Source organism: Lissotriton vulgaris, chromosome 6 (assembly GCF_964263255.1).
Source record: "Lissotriton vulgaris chromosome 6, aLisVul1.2, whole genome shotgun sequence".
NCBI classification, from domain to species: domain Eukaryota; kingdom Metazoa; phylum Chordata; class Amphibia; order Caudata; family Salamandridae; genus Lissotriton; species Lissotriton vulgaris.
Window position 1 is genome coordinate 307,831,001 of NC_141694.1, and position 15,411 is coordinate 307,846,411.

At 48.2% G+C, this 15,411-nt stretch overlaps 1 protein-coding gene across 1 annotated transcript in view; it reads right to left on the reverse strand.

Moving 5' to 3' along the window:
* The window catches only part of GREB1 (growth regulating estrogen receptor binding 1), a 612,299-nt gene that overhangs the window by 294,935 nt on the left and 301,953 nt on the right, over nucleotides 1–15,411 (reverse strand). The window contains exons 5-6 of the mRNA XM_086926326.1: nucleotides 4,449–4,631; nucleotides 1,973–2,116 (exon numbers count right to left, since the gene is read on the reverse strand). Of these exons, the coding sequence (XP_086782452.1) occupies nucleotides 1,973–2,116; nucleotides 4,449–4,631 (327 nt within the window). The remainder of the gene's footprint in view (nucleotides 1–1,972; nucleotides 2,117–4,448; nucleotides 4,632–15,411) is intronic.

Consider the following 15,411-nt stretch of genomic DNA (forward strand, 5'->3'; position numbering starts at 1 on the left):
AATTAGCCCCTAATTCATTATTGTCAGTTGGGGCAGGGCAGGTGTTGTTAATAAACTAACGTAGATTAATCAAAAAGAGACTAGCTATGGGATGGGGTGGTATGATGTTTACATTGTAAAGATCATGGTGACTCAGGTAAGTTTTGTTGGTCAGGGGTGGCACCCATTGGGTGTCTTAAGAAAGCCCTCACCCACCAACCTAGTTGGTGGCATGCTTCATCATCGGGCCCACCCAGTGACACCTAGCGTGTCCCGGGTGTGCTACGACGCCTGAATACAGCGGAGCAGGTATGTCACTGTGTGTGCGGTGAGGGATGTTAAGAAGGTGAGTTTAAAACGGCTTGGCGGGGGTCCCTGTACCCGGTGGGTAAAAGACTTTATTAATAGGGCCTCCGTCAGCGGTTAAAAATAAGGCTGTGGGACGCAAGAGGCGAGTTACGACCTCTCACGTCCTTTAGAATGTCAACATGTTTCAGCCAGTGCCTTATTAATATGCTGGCTTTCTTCAGGACAATAAAAATGGGTGTGGGTGTGATTAAAACTAGTGGGTGTGTAGTGTGGACTATGTGTCTACACGCCCTAAAGTGTATCTAACTGTGAGAGGGGGGATTCCCTTCTCAAGATCACGCTAGTTTTAAGTGGTGTCCTCTTCAAGGTACTTTGAAGTGGCAAAGGTTAGACCAGGATTACTGGTCGATACCGGCTGCAGACCTAGTGTGCCTCCTTCTTGGGACCAGTAATCCTGGTCTAACCTTTGCCACTTCAAAGTACCTTGAAGAGGACACCACTTAAAACTAGCGTGATCTTGAGAAGGGAATCCCCCCTCTCACAGTTAGATACACTTTAGGGCGTGTAGACACATAGTCCACACTACACACCCACTAGTTTTAATCACACCCACACCCATTTTTATTGTCCTGAAGAAAGCCAGCATATTAATAAGGCACTGGCTGAAACATGTTGACATTCTAAAGGACGTGAGAGGTCGTAACTCGCCTCTTGCGTCCCACAGCCTTATTTTTAACCGCTGACGGAGGCCCTATTAATAAAGTCTTTTACCCACCGGGTACAGGGACCCCCGCCAAGCCGTTTTAAACTCACCTTCTTAACATCCCTCACCGCACACACAGTGACATACCTGCTCCGCTGTATTCAGGCGTCGTAGCACACCCGGGACACGCTAGGTGTCACTGGGTGGGCCCGATGATGAAGCATGCCACCAACTAGGTTGGTGGGTGAGGGCTTTCTTAAGACACCCAATGGGTGCCACCCCTGACCAACAAAACTTACCTGAGTCACCATGATCTTTACAATGTAAACATCATACCACCCCATCCCATAGCTAGTCTCTTTTTGATTAATCTACATATAAACCGGGGATCTGGACTAGCTATCTGGTCCTCTCTCTCCCTCTTGATACACGCACGTTAATAAACTAACCCCAAATTAATTCATGTCAGTTCAAGCAGGGCAGGTGGGCTTGCTTTTCCCCCCCATCTTCTACAGTGATGATGAACCAGAGGGTGGCATTGATGTAACAGAGGGTGGCATGGGTCAAAGAGAGGGTGCCAGTGGTGAAACAGAGGGTGCTGGGAGGCTGTGATGATGCACCAGACGTAGAAACAACATAGTCGCGACCGTTGCGAGCCGACAAGTAAGTTCGCAATTGCGAACTAGTACCAAATCCTCGCGAACTGGCAGAAACAATTGCGAACACACAACAACAAAAAAATCCGCAAATTCGCGGGAATTCGCGGATTTTGCGGATTGCGAGTTCGCAAATCCGCAAAATTCGCGAACGCGAGTTCCGCAAAATTCGCCCATGCTTATTGGTGAATGTTTCTTTGAAAGACATCTCAATAGCACCCAGATGGAGAGACAAACCTATTTCTTGGTAAACTACCCCATGATATCAAAAACATCTGTGAGAGCTACTGGAAACAAATCATGGAGTATCAACTGCAGTTGTTACCTGTCGGCTGCATGCCATTGACAACATTTGGATGGACTGCATTCACCGGCTCACTCGTCCTGGTCAGGTTCGAATTTGGTCCCTTGGAAGCTTGGACTGGTAGGACTGATCCACCATTGGATGTTGGAGGTCGGCCTCTGATCTCTAGGGAAACAGAACTCTCTTCAATGAATGATGTTGCCCTAAAACCGTTTATATAAGGTTTATAAGGTCAAGCCAAATTGCAACAAAACACTCCAGTTAAAAAATGAGAAAGTATTGGAACTGGCAAACTGTTGGAATCGTACATCCTTCCAGCAAAGTCATGTAAATAAAATGAAACTGAGAACTGACGTTTAAGTTAAACGGTATGGGCACCACTCCTACACCATGAGGTGCAGGAAGAGATGGGCGTACGATGGGAACTGTGCACTTCTTTACCACTCCACAGCCAGTGATGAGAAATGCCATGGGACACAGGCTTTCACGCTTTACTGTGACCTCCTACTATTCTGCGAGTCATGATAAGTAATAAGCATTCTCCATCAAAGAGGCTTATTTAAAGTTTGGCACAGGGGATACTCTGACACAAATGTGCGCGCGTCCCGTCTGCCATATCGCAAGCTCATTGTACCTATGAGACTTTTAATACGGCAGACGGGATATCTGCCATGTTTTGAAGGATTATCACGTCTGCCAAACTGTAAATAAGGCCCTGGATATTGTATTAATTTACTTAACTTTATCCATGAAAGTTTTACAACATAGCATGAAGCCTCAAAAGCACTAAACCATATTTAGACTGTTATGCAGAATATATAGTTTGATTAAAATTACATTTCACAAAATAACCACAATCTTACATCATTTTAGTGAATTAAAACTAATGCCATGTTTGAAAATGACCTATTCGGTCAACTTCTAGAGAAGGCGAGGAAAGCCTTGAAATAAGTCATGTTGGGTCATTTCTCGAAAACATTTGAACACCTAAGTAATACTTAGGTATGTAAATACCCCCATTTACAAGTGCAAATCCACGTTACCAATCTTCAGAAACCTGTATATTGATTTCCTTGCAATGAAAATTCAGGGACTATGTTTGAATGTGCAAAGTGATCAAATCTGTACACAAAGGCAAGTCTACAGGCATTCCATCATGTTGACTCCTGCCAACATTGACGTTACAACGACTATGTGGTTACCATGCGTACCATTACATTGCAAGTCATTTCAATGACTTGCCGTAGGGGGCACGCTAATCCAACACCTTCCCTGCTGTTGTACAAACTAGAGTAGGAATAGTAAATAATACTATTCCTAAAGCCAGCGCGCCCCCCACAGCAAGTCGTTGTAACAACTTGAGATGTACTGGTTCGCATTGTAACAACGCAGTCGTTTGGTGCTATAATGTGATAATACGCACCCTTCTGTGTGCGTATTATCACCTACGCGGATGATACCCAACTGGTGGTCTCTTTGGATCACACAGAGGGTTCATCCAACACCTTGGGGCCCTGTCTAGAGGCAGTAGCCAAGTGGATGCATTCCTCATGTCTCAGACTCAACGGGGAGAAGACAGAGATTATGCTACTGGGCAATCTTGCACCGGCCACTCTGGTTTCCATCTGGCCCGCTTGTCTTGGCGCTCCTCCCTCACCGAAACCCCACATCAAGAGCCTTGGAGTCTGGCTTGATAAAGCATTAGATTTTTCTGTGCAGGCCACCAAAACTGCTTCCATCTGTATTGGACCGTTGAGAATGCTCCGGAAGATTCTCCCATTGCTTCTTTCTAGGCGAGGAGAATCATGGTCTAGGCCTTGATACTCTCCCGCCTGGATTATGGAAATGCGCTATATCTGGGAGCCCCGGCAGCAGTGATCAACAGACTCCAAGTCACACAAAATTGTGCTGCTCGACTTTTCTTTGGCATCCCTCGCTGGCAATCAGCAAGAAAGGCCTTAAAAGAACTCCACTGGCTCCCAATAGCTGCCAGAATGCACTTCAAAGCTATGTGCATTGTGCACAAAGCATTTCACCGAACAGGCCCAGCTATCCTGCGCTCCTTGGTTGTACCTTACATTCCATCGAGAACCCTTCGTTCCAGCGTTCTGCATCTCGCCACTACAACTAAAGTCAATAAAGCTCGCTGGGGAGGCCGGGCGTTTTCACACTTGGCGGCAAAGATGTGGAACTCGCTCCCGCCGAATATGCGGGAGATCAGCGACCGGATGGTCTTTAGGAAAATATTAAAAACTCACCTGTTCGCTAAAATGTGCTAAATCCTGCTATTTGCTCACCACATTATTCAGTTCAAGCGCTGCGAGGCCTTTGGGTATGTACGCGCTATATAAATATAATTTTTCATTTCATTTTCGTTGTAACTACTGAGTTGTAATGGCATGCAATGTCTTCCCATGCGTTGTAAAGACACATATTTAATGTGCCCTAAGTACAACTAGTTTGGAACACGTACAATGCTTTAGCACTATTGTCTTACCTGCTCCTTTCCAATAAATAAGGGATCCTTTCACAAGCATTCCCTGAGCATTCCGGACCAGGTAATATTTTAAATGCTTCTGCTTCTTGGGCTGCGTTGTCAGCTTAAGATTGATATGATTGGAAAATTCTGTGAAGTAGCGGAAACCTTTCTCGCCACAGCCAACACAATTGCCGGAGAAGCCTGGGAGAAAAACAAGTAATTTACAATTAATGTGAAACAGGATGCCAAGCAGTTCTGTGTTAGAAAGACTATGATCCTTCCTTTAGAAAACCACAAGGCTTCATGTGTAAAATAAACAAATATAATATGAAAAGTGCCTTTCTCCAGACCATGAGACATCAGAGCAGTGTTAGTAAAGCATAAGAACTGCAAAATGCACACCCAATTTCACCCCACTGTAGCTGTGCTTAATGCACTGTAGTTGTGTTGTGTGCTAAATCTATGAAGCAGAGTTAATATCATAAGGCTTCTTGGCACTAAACACCAATTCATCCAACAGACACAACTCCACTGTTAACCGAACTATACTAAAACATCTAAAATAATTGAATTTCAGGAGCATATTTATTAACCTACTGCAAATTCGTTCCAAGCCTTGGCGGCCAGAAAAAAAAGGCACGTCCATCAAATCCAGATATTTTAACCTTTGAGGTTGTAGCAAGGTCCCCTAGTATCAGAGTTTCTCATCACAGAAATTGTGATCTTCCCACACAGCACCTTCCGAACCATGCACAGGGATTTGAATAGGACCCGCTTCTTCACAGGGACCAGTGAAGAGCTAAGCTGGAGGGACATGGCCTATGTTTAAATGTGCCATGACTCGAGCTGCTGACTGATACAGTCTCAGAAGTCTGAATCCTAAATACAAATATTCCAGGTGGGATCCTAACCCAGCCCTGAAAGTTTCAAAAAGTAAAACACAAGTAATCATTGTGAAGCAAAACCCCACCATGCCAGCATTCCAAACTCCACCAGTTTCACTTGAGACATCATCTGCTTGGCAAGTCAAAAGGACCAACAATTCTAAGATATGAGACTGAGACTAAAATACGTTTCCAGGATGTGACTGACAATTTCTGAAGCCAATGGCTGGAGGTTCCTGACACAAAGAAGCCAATGACTGAAGGAGAATGGACCATCGTCCCTTTGAGAAATTATGAAGTATAATATGTTTGCCATGAATGGTGCAAGCACTATTACTTGTCAAACCTAAAAATGAGACAGGAATCATTAAATGATGGATCCTTCACGACAGGACCTTAAACAGTTAAATGCTATTCATCCAAATACTTTTTTCTTCCAGTCTAGTGATCAATTTATTATGGGTGATGGTGAAGAAGAAACCTGAAAGGTGTAATAATAGACATGCTTCAATACCATCACCATTTAGTTCCCATCTTTAGTTACCTAAAATTGAAGTGACAGCATCTTCCTTTATTTTTTCCAAGAAAGAGTTGAAATTGAGATAATATTGTATATGCAATAATATTTCGCTGGGTAAGGGAAATTCAACACTGGAAGGAATTTGTTAGGATTATTTGATTCTGCACAAGGAGGAGGATAAGAGAATCTTCCATGAAGGGGCAGCCAGTCAATAAGGGGGGCAGGGCTCAAACGCCCTCCATTTTCCAAAGCACAATGAGTATCTTTTAGGCTGTGCAAAGATAAGCTTGAGAGACACTCACTTTGGGCCATATGTATCAAGCCTTTTGTGATTCGCAAAGGCCGAAAGCCTTTTTGCATGTTTTGGGATGTAAGAAACATTCCCAAAATAAGGAATTGCAAACTTGTGCGATTCCTTATTTTGCCATAGCATTTAGGGAATCGCTATTTTGCGATTCCTTAAATGCTATGTATGTAGTATTTTTGGCTAGCGAATTTTGGTTAAGAAATCGCAAATTACCACCAACTTGTAGTTGGTGGTAATTTGCGATTTCTTGTAAATAAGCACAATTGTGCATTTGTGAGGGTGGCATATGACGCACATACAGGCCCATTGGGCATGTATGTGCGCCATATGCACACACATGTAATTTACAGGGGTGCAGCAGGGTGTCCTTGAGACACCCCTGCACCCTTGCAATAATTCTCAAATAGTGATTAGCAAATTGCAAATTCGCAATTTGAGAATTATTTGGAAATCATTCCTATGGGCCTCCTGGCCCATAAGAATGCATTGGAAATTATTCCATAATTGCGAATTCGCAAAATGCGAATTCGCAATTAAGGAAGCTTAAGGAATCGCTATTAAAAAGCGATTTTCTTCATACATACCATTTTGAGATTCCTAAATAGCGATTCCTTAAAAATCGCTATTTAGGAATCGCAAAACGGAACTATGATACATATGGCCCTTTGTATGGATCAGACAGCCAGGTGCTTTGCATGTACTAAGACAGGCTTCACCGGGCTGAAGAATTCACAGCCCTAGGTGCAGTGACCTCATCAGCCCAGCAAAACCCTGCGAGGTGCTGCTCCACATGACGAGAGGGAGAGTCACCAATAGGCTCAGCCCTGGCGCTTTGAATTTACAGAATATCCTTACGCCTCACAGTGTCTTATTTATGGCCCTCTCCAATGGTACAACCTAACAACAGCTGGCTGAACCACATGCTCTCTGAATTGGCCACTAAGGGCCCCAATTTGAGTTTGGAGAACCATGTTAATACCCTCATCATGGTGGGTACTCCTCCAGCCAAATGTATAGATGTCCACCGACCCACTGGACAGCTCATGCTTTTATAGGAACCGCCTGGTCTGTAATACCAAAGTGCCCCTGCGATGCAAACAAGTGGGCAACACTTCTAAAACAGAGCCCCTATTGGTATCTACATCTGCAACCGAGTGAAAGTTTTTATCTGCTAAAGAATCCAGCATCAATAAAATAACTGAGTAGGCTGGGCACTGGTCCTCAGATCTGATTGTCACAGGTTTGAACTTCTACAGGCACAACTCAGCTTCTCAGTCTTATAGGTTGATAAAATGAACATCACGATTAAAAGTAGTTATCAGTGTCAACAGGTAATTCAGTTTGTAGTATGCGCTCCATAAAAAAATAAATCATTATTATTTCAAATAAATAAATGATGGAAAAAGCTCTCACTTTTACACTGAGTTTAAGAATCATGATATTCAGTTGAAAAGTGGGTGGCATCCAATGGTATAGCGGAAGATCGAGAACATAGAAAAGTTAGAAGTAAAAGTTGGCACAGAAATCCAGGACACCGTGGAGAGCAATAAGAACCAAATGACAGACAGGAGAACAAAAGCACAGGAAGCAGCCGCTGCCTGGTGACAAGACAATCACCCGAACAATAAGATCTGAACAAAACCTATGACTTTGGACATTAGGCTACTAGGCAAATTCATAGATTATGTTAGAGATGGAACAGAATCGGAGGCAGAGGACTAGGGCCTAGATGTAGGAAATAGCAAATTACCGAATGGTAAATACAGAATTTTACCGATTCGGTATTTACTATTCGGTAATTGCTATGTAGGTAAAAAATTTGGTAAAAATACCGAATCGGTAAGATTCGGTAATTACCGATTCGGTAATTACCGAATCTGTATTTACCATTGATTCCTTTGGGTCTGTAGGCTCATAGGAATCAATGTCAATTACCAAATCGGTAAATACTGATTCTGTAAAATTACCGATTTTGCAAAGGTGACAGGGTGTCACTTTGACACCCAGTTGCACCCCTGATTTTGACTTGTGTGCCATGTGACACACAGACATGCCCTTAGGGCATGTCTGTGTGCCACATGGCACAGGTGTACATGCACAGATGTGCATGTACACAGGTATTCGTTATTTACCATGCAATAGAATTACATGATAAATAACGAATCGGTAAGGGCCTGTGGCACTGTTTTCTGTGCCACCTACATATTGATTTACCGATTCGGTAAATTTACAGAATCGGTATTTTACCGAATCAGTAACTTTACCGATTCGGTAAATATACCGATTCTGTACATTTTAAGGCCCCTACATCTCCATTTGTAAATACCGGTCGGTAACGGCCGAAATCGGCCGTTACCGACCGGTATTTGCCGACCTACATCTGGCCCTAAATCCTTCCCATGGTCACACCCAAGATGGCAGACAACAATATATAAGACTTAACAGGGCAGATGCTTATAATCCGGGCATGCATGACTCATCAAATACGTATATGACATAGGGCGAAATTGTATTCGCACTATGATTTGCAAGCCGCAATGATAATTTAATAGGGCTATGAGGATGTGGACACTCTGTGCGTGTACTTGCTTTTCAGACCCCATATGTGGCTCTAATTCCACTTTTATGGTTCAGTCAAACTAAAGCTATTTACTGTTAGGTTTCTTTATGGGCAGAAATAGTTTTTCTGGTCCATGGTGGAGTGATGGAGTTGTTGAAGGGTTGAAAGGAAAAGGCAAAGATAAGTATTACAGTTCCAACCATGCAGTAAGAAGAAATTCCACGAGGGAGGAGGAGCTTCGCGGGCAACCAAGATGGCCGCGTAAGCTCGGAGCTCCGCGGACCTTCCGATCCTCCGCAACTATCCTGCCCGTAATCCTGATCCACGAGGGTGGATACCCGTTGCTGGTGGCTACCTGAGGCGAGCACCGTCTTCAGAACTCAAATCGGTGTCTCCTACGCGGAGCTACGTCGAGTGGGACTCCGTGCCAGCTCGGTGCCATTGTCTCCGCGGACTCCGCTACTACGTCTTGCTGAACTGCAGAGTGCCAGCCTGCTTTCGTCACCGGAGAAGTGTGCTGGACAGCGGTGCTAGTTGGACGGCGAAGCGCACCTGGAACTGTCTCCCGCTGACGTCCCGGACACCATTCCGGGTTTCTGGGCTTGGACTTGCCTGGCATAGCCCTTTGTTCTTTGAGACCTAACATGGCGGGCAAGGGGGACCTCGACAAGCCGTCTAATAGAGGAGGGCGCAATAAACCGCAACAACAACAGCAGAATCGGATTGAGCGCTACACTCAGCTGAAAACACCGCCTGCTACAGGTCCCTCTGCCAAGGGCATCCCACATTCGGGCTCGCCGGACGGCTCTGAGCCCACTTTGACCGACATTTTGGGAGCCATCACTAGTTTCCGGGCAGACATGCAGCAACAGCATGAAGTCCTCACACACAAGGTGGATGGCATGGCCGTTGATCTGTCCCTCATCAGAGCCGACCTGGGCAAGACTAATGACAGGGTCAAGAATCTGGACATTAAGACGGCCAGTCTCACAGAAGACGTTTCGGATATGCAAACGGAGGTCCGGAACCTGCAGAGGACGGCGGAGCACTTCGCGAAGCGGCTGGACGATTTCGAAAGTCGGGCCAGGCGGCAGAACGTCCGCATTGTCGGCGTACCGGAGGGTTCGGAGGAGGCGGCGACGGACCTCCTCGTCGAAGATTTGATCAGAACACATCTTGCCCCACCTGGCCTCAGTAACTTTTTCTCGGTGGAGCGTGCCCACCGGGTACCGGGTGGCCCGCCGAAGACTGGCGTGGCGCCTAGACCTATTGTGGCCCGGCTGCTTAACTTTCGCGACAGGGATGCCATCCTGCAGGCCTCCAGGCGCCATGGCCCTCTTAAATTTCAGAACGCTGATGTCCATTTCTACCCGGATTTCACCAGGACAGTGCAGCGACAGCGCCAAAGCTATTCTGGGGTGAAGCGACGGCTACGGGACCTGGGCCTTAAGTATTCTATGATGTTCCCTGCTAAGCTCCGGATCGAATACGAGGGCCGTGCACTGTTCTTCGACTTCGCCGAGAACGTCAGTGACTGGCTGGACACTCTACCACCGCGCCGAGAAGCACAGGAGGACCACGAGGGTGGCGCGGCTGGCGGCCCGGACTCATGAGACTTGGTTCTGTAATGGGTGACTAAATGACTCTCTTGCTTGCCTCAGGGGCTATCCAATGTCGCTCTTAGTTGCCTTATTATCTTTTCTGTCAATACATGGAGGGTGGCGGGAGGAGTTCGCGGAGAGTCCTTACTCCCCTGGGTGTCTTTTTGTAGAGTAGTTATGGGGCGACAGGCACACTGCTGGTTGGGGGGGCTTTTTAGTCACATGCAGGGGTGCAGGGTGGGGGGTGCATTTTCGTGGGGTTTGTTCTTTGTTTTTTCTATTTCTTTTTCTTCTTTGAGGCAATGGACTGTGTGTTTTGTTGAACAATGTATGATCGGGTCGAACGGAGTCGGGTGGGGCGGGTTGCTTGGGGATGGGGGGTAGGAAACTAAAAGTGCTTAGCTGGAATGTCAATGGATTAGGTGATAGGGTCAAGAGAGGGGTGGTGCTCCAGCTGATAAAAAGGACCATGCCTGATGTGGTTTTACTGCAGGAAACGCACTTAGTGGGCAACTCTTGTAGGGCCCTGAATCGCAAGGGTTATAAAATGGTCGCCCACTCTGGGTTCTCTTCCGGCTCCCGGGGGGCGGGCGTCCTTGTACGTGCGTCCCTTCCGCTTGAGATAGACGTCACCCTGCTAGATGATAGGGGGCGTTACGCCGCTGTGGCGGGGAGGTGGGAGGGGCGTTCCCTGGCCCTGTTGTCGGTTTATGTTCCCCCTGGCCTCCAGTCTAGCACCTTCCGGGACCTTGGTGGCGCCATTTTGTCTCTGCCCTCGGGCCTACTGATCCTAGGGGGGGACTTCAATTCAGTCTGCTCTGGTACCCTGGATCGTCAGCCACCGAGAGACCTTCCGGGTTCCCAAACGTGGCTGCCGACCTTCCTTGACTCTATGGGTCTGGTGGACTGTTGGCGACTCTTACATCCGGCGCTTCGCCAGTTTTCGTTCCTCTCCGGTGCCCATGGAAGTCTGTCCCGCTTGGACTATGTCCTCACCCTGGCGGCGCAATCACCTGCCATTTCTGAGGCGCGTTTTTTGGCAAGGGGCATTTCCGACCACTCGCCGTTGTGGATCTCCTTTGACTTCGGCGTCCTTTTGTCCAGCCGCCCGGCAGCCGTAAACCCCTGGTATTTCCGCAACCACAACATGCGAGCGCTGCTGGCCAAGGCCATCGCCTTCTATTTTACAGAAAATACTGGCTCAGTGGACTCTGCGGTCACCCTTTGGGAGGCCTTCAAAACGGTGTTGCGGGGTGAGGCCTTGGCTCTCATCGCGACGGCCAAAAGAACTCGTGATGCGGATCTCCTGCAAGTTGAGGAGGAGGTCTTGGACCTCGAGTCCCGTCTGGGGCCCGAGCCCGAACCCGCCCTCCTGCATGAACTCTCTCTGAAGCAATCGGAGTATCACGATCTTGCTACGAATGCAGCTCTGCTCTTAGCGAAAGAGCAGCAAGGCCGCATTTATGACGTCGGGGACAAGGCTGGTAAATTGTTGGCCTGGCTGGACAGGCGGGAGATGGCGAGCCGAGTGGTTCCGGAGATCCTGTGCGATGACGGAGTGGTGGTTACTGATCCGAGCGCCATCGCCGAGTCCTTTGCTGACTATTTCCGGGGGGTCTACACCTCCGGGTCAGATCGCTCCGAGGCCGACTCGGCTGAATTCCTCTTGGCGATAGACCTTCCTTGCCTCTCTGAGGAGGACAGGGTGGACATTGACCGGGACATCACTGCGGACGAGATCGCCTTGGCGATCCGCGCTTTGCGTACGGGCAAAGCAACCGGACCCAATGGCATACCGGTTGAACTATATAAGATCCGGCCGGACGTGATCTCTCCTCACTTGAAAGACATGTTCCTCCGTGCCCGAGAGGATGGCGTCTTCCCCCTGGACCAGCGACTGGCCACTATTGTGGTTATTCACAAGGATGGCAAGCCGCGTGATGTTTGTAGGTCCTACCGCCCCATTTCCCTCCTCAACGCCGAACCCAAGATCCTGGCCAAACTGTTGGCTAATCGATTGGTCGGGGTTATTAGCGACCTGGTACACCCGGATCAGTCCGGTTTTATACCCCGCCGCAATACTGCCCTTAACCTGAGACGCTTGCATGGCGTTATGGCCAGAGTTCACGCCCTCACTGAACCGGCGGTGCTGGCCTCCCTTGATGCCACAATGGCTTTTGATTCCTTGGAATGGAATTATTTGTGGGCAGTCCTGACGAAACTTGGTTTTGGGCCGGGCTTCCTGGGCTGGGTGCAACTTCTTTACTCTAGCCCCTTGGCTGCTGTTACGGTGAACGGTCGTATGTCTGCTCCCTTCGCACTTCAGCGAGGCACCAGACAGGGCTGTCCCTTGTCTCCGCTCCTGTTTGCGCTGGCTCTGGAGCCCCTCGCGGCGATGCTGCGCTCGCACCCTGACTTGCATGGGATCTCCTGGTCCCCGGGCTTTGAGGACAGGGTCTCCCTGTACGCGGACGACATCCTGTTGTATCTCACCTCCCCTTGCAAGTCGCTTATCGTGGCGTGCGATGTGCTCAGGCTGTTTGGGCGTTACTCCGGCCTGATTATTAACTGGGCCAAATCCTCCCTTTACATCCTCAAGGGCGATACGCCGCGCCTTCCCAGAGGCTGTAATATCCAACTGGCGGGACAGGGCTTTAAGTACTTGGGGATTTACATTTCACATAACCCTAAGGCAAGGTATGACCACAACTTGCTCCCCCCGCTCCACCGTCTGCGGCGGGATGTGGAGAGTTGGCGTAAGCTCCCTCTCTCGTTGCTGGGCCGGGCGGCGTTATTTAAAATGATGTCCCTGCCCAGGTTTCTGTATGCCTTGCAGAATACTCAGGACCTTGTCCCGGCCCGCTACTTCAGGGAGATCGAGAGTCTGCAGCGTGCCCTTCTTTGGGACGGACGACCCCGTGTCGCTGTTCGGAAGCTCACCATGCCATGGTATGATGGGGGCATTGCGCTACCAGACGTGCGGAGATATTACTGGGCCTCTCAACTTACCGCCATCAATCATGGTTTTTACGGTCCCGTGGACAACCCCGGTTATGCCATGGACCGCTGGCTTTTGCACGGAGGCAATTACTATCGCGCCCTATATTCTAGATCCTTTGATCGTAACCTCACCGGCCCGACCAAGGCGGCGGTCCATACGTGGCGGACGGTCACTAAGATACAGGGCTGGCAGGGCAGACTGACGAGATTTACCCCTCTCTTTGATTCCGACATTTTGGGCAAGCTTTGGCACACCAAGGGCTTTGAGAAGTGGGATCTCATAGGCATCTCGAGGGTTGAGGACATGCTCTCCAGGGGGGTGGTCAAGACTTTCCCACAGCTGCAGGCGGAGTATAAATTGAGTGCTACGGAGTTTTTCCGCTACGCCCAGCTGCAGCACGCAATAACTGCCGCCAGGCCGGAGGAGGGTGACATCCCCGAGAGTTCCCCTTTGGAGGACAGGGTGTTGGACGGGCATATGCCTGATAGCGCCATCTCTCTGTCCTACAAGAAACTAATCAACGTTCAGGTGGACCTCCTCCAGCGCGTGCGAGAACAGTGGGTGGCCGATGGGCTGGAACTGGACGATGAGGACTGGCAGAGTGCTGTGTCCTCCCCTAAGGAGGTAGCCATTTCCTCGCGTCTGAGATTGGTCCAGTTTAAAATCCTTCACCGAGTGTATGTCACCGGCCCCAGGCTTGTGCACATGGGCTTCTCGCCGGATGGCCTCTGCCGCCGTGGCTGCGGAGCCCTTGCCACCTTTCTTCATATACTGTGGGAGTGCCCCGTTATTGCCCCTTATTGGGAGAAGGTTCATAGAGTGATGCGGGAGGTGACTGGAGTGGAGTTAGCGGCGGAGGCGCGTAGGTGCCTCCTGAATGTTTGGGAGCCTAATGACTATGATACGGCGCAGACCCGATGGGCCACACTGGGCAATATGGTCGCTAAACGGGACATAGCGCAGAGGTGGGGTTCTAATGTGGCCCCCCTGGTGGTACAATGGAAGGCCAACATGGACTGGTGTATGTTGCGCGAAAAGACTGTGTATACTGCCAGGGGGCGGCCTCAGACGTGGAACAAGGTATGGGGTGCCTGGAATGCCTATAGAGGGGACTTGTGTTTGCCACCTGCACCGTTGCCACGAGATGAACGCTTGTCACCATAGACGTTGACGACGGCTACGTTACTCTTGTACTGATTCTCCTGTTCTTCCTTCCCCCCCCCACCGCTTTTGCTACATTCTGTCTCAGTTCTTTCTACAACTTCTCCAGCTCCTTCCGCCTCCTACCGACTAGTGGTCTTCTTCATTTCCATTGCCTTTTTCGCGCCCTTGGGCGCTTTGCTTAAGTTTTTGTTTTAAAAATAAAAAACAACCTTCATTGTCCTGACAAGAATCGCTAGGCACTATGACCGTTCTATACTATGCTGCCTTGCCTCCGGGATGTTAGGCTGAATAGCTGTGTGCTTTTTACAATAAAGGTTTTAAAAATTAAAAAAAAAAAAAAAAAGAAGAAATTCCACACCACCACTGGGCTTTATTCTATACCCCACATGTCATCAAATGTGTTCTGTAGATATGGCTTGGGGCAAAAGAAAAAGATGGACAGTATTCATATATCCTATGTATAATGAATATACGAACTCCATATAAGTTTCCGACTTTCAATGTAAGGGGAATGCCAGAACCAATAAAACAGTAAACAGGGCGAGGATGTCTGAAACAAAGGGACACACATGTAGGTTTTCAACAGACAGCACATATGGGCCAGATAGGCAAGTTGGCTTTAAAGAAAAAATGGGTTAGATAAACATCTTGTACAGCTTCTCCGCGTTTACAAGGGGAGTGTTAGTATGGGTGGAACGTGGTGTCTCATTTGAAAAAACACCTAGGGCTAGATGTAGGTAAATCTTTTTTACCGATTAGGTATTTTAGAATCAGTAAATTAGATGTAGGTAATAATTCGGTATTTTTTACCGAATCGGTATTTACAGATTCGGTATTTGCCATTGATTCCTATGGGCCTGGAGGCCCATAGGAATGAATGTCAATTACCGAATCGGTAATTACCGATTCTGTAAATACCGAATAATTCAAGGGTGGCAGGGTGT